The 8598-nt window shown below is 56.2% G+C and overlaps 1 protein-coding gene across 4 annotated transcripts in view; it reads right to left on the reverse strand.

Moving 5' to 3' along the window:
• Positions 1-1216: 1216 nt before the first annotated feature.
• NCF1 (neutrophil cytosolic factor 1) overlaps positions 1217-8598 on the reverse strand; it is a 15185-nt gene continuing 7803 nt past the window's right edge. For 3 of the 4 annotated variants that reach the window (XM_055090641.1, XM_055090642.1, XM_055090643.1), the window contains 8 exons: positions 8245-8410; positions 7153-7208; positions 5390-5512; positions 4780-4887; positions 3815-3932; positions 2393-2497; positions 1679-1824; positions 1217-1488 (listed from right to left, as the gene is read on the reverse strand). In XM_055090641.1, the coding sequence (XP_054946616.1) occupies positions 1358-1488; positions 1679-1824; positions 2393-2497; positions 3815-3932; positions 4780-4887; positions 5390-5512; positions 7153-7208; positions 8245-8410 (953 nt within the window). In that variant the 3' untranslated portion in view covers positions 1217-1357. The remainder of the gene's footprint in view (positions 1489-1678; positions 1825-2392; positions 2498-3814; positions 3933-4779; positions 4888-5389; positions 5513-7152; positions 7209-8244; positions 8411-8598) is intronic. The other variant, XM_007099991.4, reaches the window with a different exon arrangement.

Raw genomic sequence — 8598 nt, forward strand, 5'->3', positions numbered from 1 at the left:
GGGGCACGAACCCGTGTCCCCTGCATCGGCAGGCGGACGGTCAACCACTGCGTCACCAGGGAAGCCCTCTGCTCTAATATTTGTTCCTTCCTTCCTTCTACCAACTTTAGGCTTCATTAGTTCTTCTTTTTCTAGTTCCTTGGGGTGTAGAGTTAGGTTGTTTGAGACTTTTCTTGTTTCTTGAGGTAAGCATTTAGTGCTATGAACTTCCCTCTTAGAACTGCTTTTACTACATCTCATAAATTTTGGTATGTTACATTTCCATTTTCATTTGTCTCAAGGTATTTTGTTGTTGTTGTTGTTTCTCTTTTTGATTTCTTCTTTGACCCACTGGTTGTTCATAACTTGTTTAATCTCCACATGTTTGTGAGTCTTCCCGTTTTCTTCATGTAATTAATTTCTAGTTTCATACCATTGTGGCTAGAAAAAAAATGCTTGATATAATTTCGATCCTCTTAAATTTGTTAAAATTTGTTTGGTGGCCTAACATATGATTTATCTTGGAAAATCCTTATTGATTTTCTGTCTGGATGACCTATCCATTGATGTAAATGAGGTATTAAAGTCCCCTACTATTATTGTATTACTGTCTATTCCTCCCTTTAGGTCTGTAAATAGTTGCTTTATATATGTTAGTGCTCCTATGTTGGGTCCATAAATATTTACAAATGTTATACCCTCTTATTGGATTGACCCCTTTATTGTTATGTAATGCCATTGTCTCTTATTACAGTCTTTGTTACAAAGACTATTCTATCTAAGTATAGCTACTCCAGCTGTCTTTCGGTTTCCATTTGCATGAAGTATCTTTTTCCACCCCTTCACTTTCACTTTGTGTTATGTCCTTACATCTAAGGTGTGTCTCCCTATACCTAAATTACATTGTTTTTGGTAATCAGGGTACACACACAAGTTCACCTACAGCCCTGGCTCACCCCGCCCTCCCAGCTATGCACTGTGTCTACTCTTCTTCAGAACTCTTCTGCAGTGAGGCCAGAGTTCAAGTAGGCAGTCTGTCAGACAAACAGAGGGGACTGGGGTTTCCTCTTGCACTTGGCCTTGTGCAAACTTGGTCTTGGGCAAGGCCAGGAAAGTATGCAACCGGACCTCAGTTCTTGCATCTTCCCCCAGTAGAGCGCACAGCCTTCAGTCCTATTTCTAGAAGTACTAAGGGTGTTGCCCAGCCCGCAGCACGACTTTGCAAACCATCAGTCCACTCCAAGCAACATTTATTAAGGGTGACGAATAGCTAGGTGGGGCCGGGACGGGGGCTGCCGTCTGCCGCCAAACCTCAGGCTCTATACATGTATATACAGGGATAGGGGCTGGAGGTGGGGAGCATCGTGTGGGGGCGGCCTCAGACGGCGGAGGCCAGCTTCCGCTTGGTGCTCTCGCTGCAGCGGTGCAGGATGAGGTCTGCGCTGGGCCTCGGGGGCACGGCCGGCTGCGGCTTGGGGCGTTCGGTCTTGGGCGGCTCCTCCTCCTCTGCTGGAGGACAGCGCCAGCTGAGGCCCGCCCCGCCTGCTCGGCCCCGCCTCTCTTCACTTTTCAGGCCCCACCCCTCAAGGCCCCGCCTCTCATCACCCTCGATGCTGGCCACATCCCTCCTCACCTCAGGCCCGCCCCAGGGCCCGCCCCCAGACTCAGGCCCTGCCCCCAGGCCCCCGCCCTCACTCACTCAGCGGGCTCCCTGGGCTCTGGGGCCCCGGCCGCGCCCGGGGGCGGCGCTGCTGCAAAAAGCGGACACTGTTGCGCCGATAGGTGTCCTGGCTGAGGCGCTTCCGTGACTGTTGGTGGATGCTGTGCGCGTTGCGGATGGACGACCTGGGCACAGCAGGACAGGGGCTTTGGTCAGCGCCCCGCGTCCCTGCCCTTCCCGCGTCCCTGCCCGGGGGGACTCTCATGGCCACCCCTGGAGTCCAAAGACTAGCCCCGGGAGGTTGAGAGTGGGAAGGAAGCGGGGTGGGGGGGGTCCAGCACAGCCTGGGCGGGACACGAAGGCGACTGCCCCTCACCGACGCGGACCCCTGCCCTGACTCAGAGCCCAGGCCCATTTCCCACACCCCTCACCAGCCTTCAGCCTACCCCCTCCCCAGGAAAGCCCTCCGAACTGCCGCAGCCCTCACGGGCCATCCCGAGGACTCTAGGCATCAGAGCCGCCACCTCCATCTCACACCTCTGCTTTCCCACCGCCCCTGTGCCAGCCCCAGAGTGTGGGAGGGGGCCTCCATCCAGTGAGGGTGCTGCCTACCCCGCCAGGCTGAGCACCCCTGCACCATCTCCCCTGCCCCGGCACTGCCTATCCAGGGCCTGGACAGACAGACGGAAGCCGTGGTATACCCTCCTCAGCCCCGCCCAGCCCGCCCCCACTGCCCTGGGGACCCTTGCTCACCTGCGGGGCGGCGCTCCCCTCTTGATCCGGCTTTGGGCCTGGTCTGTGTCCTGCCCTGCCTGTTGCAGGTACATGGATGGGAAGTAACCTGTGACATCTTCTTTTCTGCAACAGAGGCAGCCCTTGAGGCCTGAGCAGCTGCAGGGGCGGGGCCTCAGACGTGGGGTCAAGGCTCCCTCTAAACAGTTGGGGGTCAAGGCAGCTGGGAGGTGCAAACACGGCAGCCAACACCAGACCCTGCACCTGTGTGCCTCAGTTTCCTCATCAATGTGACACAGGCCTTCCCAGTTGTGACGCTGGAAGGGGGAGGAAGTTAGCAGATCCATCTCCCCAGGGACAGGTGTTTGCTATAAAACATCTGCAATATTGTACTTGTCCATTTTTTCTTTTATGGTGATTGCCTTCTGTGTCCTAAGAAACTTCTGCCTACCTCCAGGTCACCAAGTTCCCTTATGCTTTCTTCCAAAAGCTTCTTAGTTTGGGGTTTTGTGCCTGGTAAAATCTGTGAAATGTCCCAAATAAAGGTGTATGGTGTGAGGCAGGGATCTAGGTTCATTTTTTTCCCCCATAGGGATATCCAGTTGTTCCAGCACCATTTGTTGAGAAGATTTTTCTTTCCATTCTCACTACTACATTTGGTAGTAAAAAAAACAACAGCCTTTGCATAATACAAACCTCACTCTGTAAAACTCTGATTCTTCTTGGCTGGTGGGAGACTCACAAACATTGTCTCAGGGGTGCATAATGGGGGTTGACTGAGTTGGGGTCAAAAAACTAATTCACTTTGCTGTACAGCAGAAACTAACACAACACTGTAAAGCAACTATACGCCAATAAAAATTTAAAAATAAAAAATAAAAGGTTGAGAAATCCTGCCTCAAAGTCCCCAGCCAAGGGCCACGCTGATGGGGGATGTTGTGGCCACAAGCTCACTGGGGTCACGGAGGGGCCCTGTGACTCAGGGCTCTGAAATCGTGTGCAGGACCCTGGGATTCTGCTTTCCCCAGAACCAGGAAAACAAGTTAGTATTCCTACATTCACTTGGAGGAATTAACAGATGGAAATTGCAATGAAGGATTTTAAAAGGAAAAGGGATGACAGGGTCTGCTCTAGCAGCTATCAAATATAATAATTAATACAATTAATTGTGTTGCTGGAGAATGAATAGATGGACTGGTCAGGGGACGTGACCCCAAGTCACAAAGGAAAGGTGTGCCCACTCAGACAAGGACACTGAACCCTGAGACACGGGCAGGCTGGGATTATCACGCGTCTGCTTCCAAAATGGAAACAGCCCAGAGAGAGGCAGTGGCCTACCCAGAGTCACACAGTCAAGTCGGCACTGAGCCTACGCAGGCCCAGCCCCAGGCCAGGCTGACTCTCAGAGCAGGTGCAGTGGGAGGGAGGTCACAGCTCTCCTACCTGATGACCCACCAGCCATCCAGGAGCTTATGAATGACCTCGATGGTTTCTCCCTGCTCCAAAGACATCTCGTCCTCCAATAGGGCAGTGTAGGCTTTGATGGTGACGTAGGGCTCACCTGGAGAGGGGAGGGGCAGAGTGTGAAGCCCCCCCCCCAGCACAGGGCTCTCCACCCCACCGCTCCTCTCTGGGCCTGGGGCTTCCTCCAGCTGGAGCCCAGGACCTCTCTCCTCCAGCCCTCCCCCCTCCTCGTGGAGACACTCTGGACTTGTGCCCTCGGCTACTCTACCCAGGGGAGCTCGCCCACTCCTACCCACCATCACCCACACCAGAGGCCAGGAGCGCCCATGACTGCAGAGACCTGGCCAGGCACCTGCACACGAGGAGTGGCTAGGCAGGAAATGCAGAGGTAGAGCGCCCATCCAGTGGCACCTGAGTTACTCAACTCCAGTCCACTGTTGGCATGTGGGGCTGCAGGCCCAGTACACACGCCCTTCCCAATTTTTAAAGAGGAGTCATAAATCCACATAAAATTGTAAGATCTTTCTATTGCAAAATACGGGCAACCAATACTAAATTTTTTCAAACTCCACATGGGACCCATCCAGCCCAGGGGCTGCCAGTTTTTCCATTCTAGTCAGCCATGATGCCCCCACCTCCAGGCAGCCCTCCTTCCTGAGCCTCAGTTTGGCTCATCATGCAGCTTCCCACCGGACCCGGCCCGAGGCTGGCAGCCACCCAGTGTCCCAGGCTGACCTTATCCCCCTCACCTCTATTCTACCTCCTGGTTCCCCCTGTCCTGACCAAGGGCACCACCTCCTACCCCACCTAGACCCAACCTAGGGTCTCAGCCCTGCCCCCTCTCCTGCCCAGCCCACAGTCATGTCTGACCCCAAAGCAGTCACTTCTGGCTCTTCAATCCTGCCCCTCTCTCCCACCCCTGAGGCCGAGGAGGGGAGGGGCACCTGCATAGTTGGGTTCTGGGTCTTCTGCCTCATCGGGACTGTCCAGGGGCTCCAAGTAGGACGCCGGGACCCAGCCGCGCTTTGTCTTCATTTGGCAGAACCACCAGCCTGTGCCAGGGATACGGGGCGGTAGGTCTGGGCGGGCCTGGGAGCCTCTCTCAGCCATCGGCGGGGGGTAGGGGTGGGTGAGGGCACTCAGACACAGACACACAGGCGTCCAACACTCAGATCCAGCAATGTCACCTTCACCACACTCCACACCAAAATCACACACACCAGTACCCACAGGGTCACAGAACTACAGCTCAGAACCCACTTCACACACATGGTGAGAAGTTCACCTGTCCACCCGGATATAACCCCCAGAGATGCACAGTCACAGCCCAGAATGTGTGCAGACCCCCAGAGCTGCCCTGGGGCACACTCTCAGAGAGAGGGTGACCCACAGTGGGGGGAGAACAGTCAGGGCCCCTGAAGGAGCCAGAGCCCCCCGGGGGGCCAGGCGGGGAGGAGGCCTGGGGCTGCCTGGGGGGCATAGCCTTGGTGGGGGCCTGTAGCTGTGGGCCCAGGCACCAGGGGAGGGCGGTCCAGGCAGGGCGGGGAGGCTGACCACTCTGGCTCTTCTCCACGACATCCACCACGTCGCCTGTGGCCAGAGCCATCTCGGAGCCTGAGCTCTTCTCATAGTCAGCGATGGCGCGGTACGTCTGCAGGATGATGGGGCCCGTGATGTCTGGGTAGAGGGAGGGCAGGGTGAGTGGACACTGTGGGTGCCTCGTCCTGGCTCTCCCCTGTGGGCCCTGTGTAGGCCACCAGAACAGGCACTGGCATCCCATCCGCACCCAGCTCCAGACAGGCCAGGGGTAGACGCGCCCTGTATACTGGAAAGCAGCAAAGACAAGCTAGTCTTCGCAGCCCTGCACTTATGTAGCACCTAGTGTGTTCCGGACACTGGTCACACACTTTACACACGGTCTCTTTCTCATTTGATGTGGTTAGCAAGCAGCTCTTCTCAACTTCAAGGTGACACAAATCACCCAGGGATCTTGCTGAAACATAGGTGCTGATTCCATAGGCCTCTGGTGGGACCTGAGAGGCTACATGTCTAACCAGCCCCCGGGCAATACTGCTGCTGCCTGTTATGGGCTGAATTGTGTCCCCCCCACTCCCAAATTCATATGTTGAAGCCCTAACACCCAGTACCTTAGAATCTGAGTGTATTTGGACATAAAACCTTCAAGGAGGTGATTAAGGTTAAATGAGGTCATAAGGGTGGGACCCTGATCCAATAGGACTGGTGTCCTTACAGGAAGAGGAAAAGACACCAGGGAGTTGCATGCACAGAGGAAAGGCCATGTGAGGACAAAGCAACAAGGCAGCCGTCTGCAAGCCAAGGAGAGAGGCCTCAGCTGAACCCAAACCTGCCCACAACTTGATCTCAGCCTTCCAGCCTCCAGAACTATGAGAAAATTCATTTCTTCTATTTAAGCCACCCACTCTGTGACACTTTGTTATAGCAGCCTGACCTAAGACACTGCTGGTCACTGGACCACACTCTGAGTAGCCCAGAGTACTTGACCGTGTGTCCCACCGACTGGCTGAAATCCTGCTCCACATTTAGTAGCTGTGTGTCCCTTGTCAAGAATCTCAACTTAAATCAAGCCTCAGTGTTGTGCAGTTGCAAAATGGGGATAATAGCACAGTTGTACCTATTTCATACTATTATAGAGATGATTACATGAGTTAATACATGGAAAACATTTAAAATAGTGCCTGGCACAGGGTAAGTGCTCGATTAATGTTAGGTAGTGTTCTTAACAATTATCGTGCAATAAAGACTAGACACTAGGGCTTCCCTGGTGGCGCAGTGGTTGGGAGTCCGCCTGCCGACGCAGGGGACGCGGGTTCGTGCCCCGGTCCGGGAAGATCCCACGTGCCGCGGAGCGGCTGGGCCCGTGAGCCATGGCCGCTGGGCCTGCGCGTCCGGAGCCTGTGCTCCGCGACGGGAGAGGCCACAACGGTGAGAGGCCCGCGTACCGCAAAAAAAAAAAAAAAAAAAAAGACTAGATACTGTCATGCCCCTGAGTCACCCCTAAAGGCCACTTTTGCCCCTAAATCTGTTCATTCATTCAGCCAGAACATCCTCTGGGCTGTTGGGAGCCAGGGTCTGTGCTGGGCGCTGCAGCCATGGAGGTGAGCTCCCTTCACTGACCAGTGACCCTCAAAGACCCCAACTCTTCAGTGCAGCCACCAAGACCCTTCACAGCTGCTCTCACCTCCTGCTCTTTTCCCTGCACACACCGAGCTCAGGGTCCCTGATGGTGTCAGCAGTCCGTTAGGGTGACCCTCACTCGGCTGACCCCGGCCTCTCACCTGTAACGTTACTCTTGCCATCTCTGGGCACCAGGTACGTCTCTGGCTTTTTCACCCTGCATCAGAGAAGAGTCTGGGTTAGACACTCAGCTTCCCCTGGGGAACAGCATGCTCCGGGCAGACCTACAGAAGAACTTGCCAAGAAAGTTCCCAGAAGGAACGTGGGAAGTGGGGGCCACCGCAGAGAGAAGGTAGCAACTGGACTGGGAGGACAGGGCTTTGAGGAGGACAGGATCTGCTCAGCCAGCCCGAGGAGGGGCCCCAGCCTCCTGCAGACCCAAAGGAGAAGGCTCGTGGGCCAGCTCCCTTCTGCTGGAGCCTCGAGAGGGAAGCCAACAGGAGTGGGAGCCCCCAACCCCAGGGGCCAATGGGAGCTGCCCTGCCCAGGACCGGGGATGTGTTCAAGGGTCCAGAAGCACTGGCTGGAGCTCTGCTGTCTGTCTACGGCAGCCCTGTCCTCCAGGCCTCCCCCAGCACTCAGTACCAGGGAGGGACAGAGAGAAGGACCTTCCGCAGCACATTCCCGCGAGATCTCATCAGCATCTCCGATGCTGTCCACGCAGGGCCCTGAGCACAGGAGATCCCTGGGGCGAGGGCAGGCAGAGAATGAGGTGACAAAGGATAGGCAGGGGCCTGAGAGAGGCTCAGGAAGGAACAGAGGCCACCGGCCCCCCACGTCCTCTCGGGGGCTCCACACTTCACACTTTGTAAGCACTCTCCCCAGCACCCACTACTGCATCTGGCCCCCACCACCCGGTCACAGAAGGGGAAGCTGCTTTCAGAAGGCTCCAGGTCCCACGGCCAGGCAGTCTCAGAGTCAGGACAAGGACTTAGGACCTGAGACCCCCAGTCCACGGTGCCTCCCCCCGACCCCCAGCACCCTGAGGCTCAGAGGGGTCCAGGTGGAAACTTGGCAGGGATGCTGGGGGTGTCCAGAGTTGGAATCCTGCCTCCTTGGCTTTCCCTGCTGTGTGACTTTGGGCAAGTCACTTCCCCTCTCTGAGCCTCAGGTTCCTCCTGTGTAACATGGGGATAGTCCCACCCCCTCCAGGCAAGGGTCTGACCACCACCTTTCCTCCTCCCACCACTCACTGGCTGTCCGTGGGGAGCTTGAGGTCGTCAGGGCGCACCTTGAAGAAGTTGAGGAGGTGGTTACAGCGGGAGATCTTGCCAGGCAGGTTCATGAGCGAGTTGCAGTACTCGGTGAGGGTGCCCTGGCGGCTCTCGGCCACACGCTGCCCATCAAACCACCGCGGGGCTGGGCGGACCGGGGAGGGGCACCAGAGGACCAGTGAGCACACTCAAGAGGTCAAGTCCGGGGGCTTCCCTGGTGGCGCAGTGGTTGCGCGGCCGCCTGCCGATGCAGGGGAACCGGGTTCGCGCCCCGGTCCGGGAGGATCCCACATGCCGCGGAGCGGCTGGGCCCGTGAGCCATGGCCGCTGGGC

Source organism: Physeter macrocephalus, chromosome 14, assembly GCF_002837175.3.
Source record: "Physeter macrocephalus isolate SW-GA chromosome 14, ASM283717v5, whole genome shotgun sequence".
NCBI classification, from domain to species: Eukaryota; Metazoa; Chordata; class Mammalia; order Artiodactyla; family Physeteridae; genus Physeter; species Physeter macrocephalus.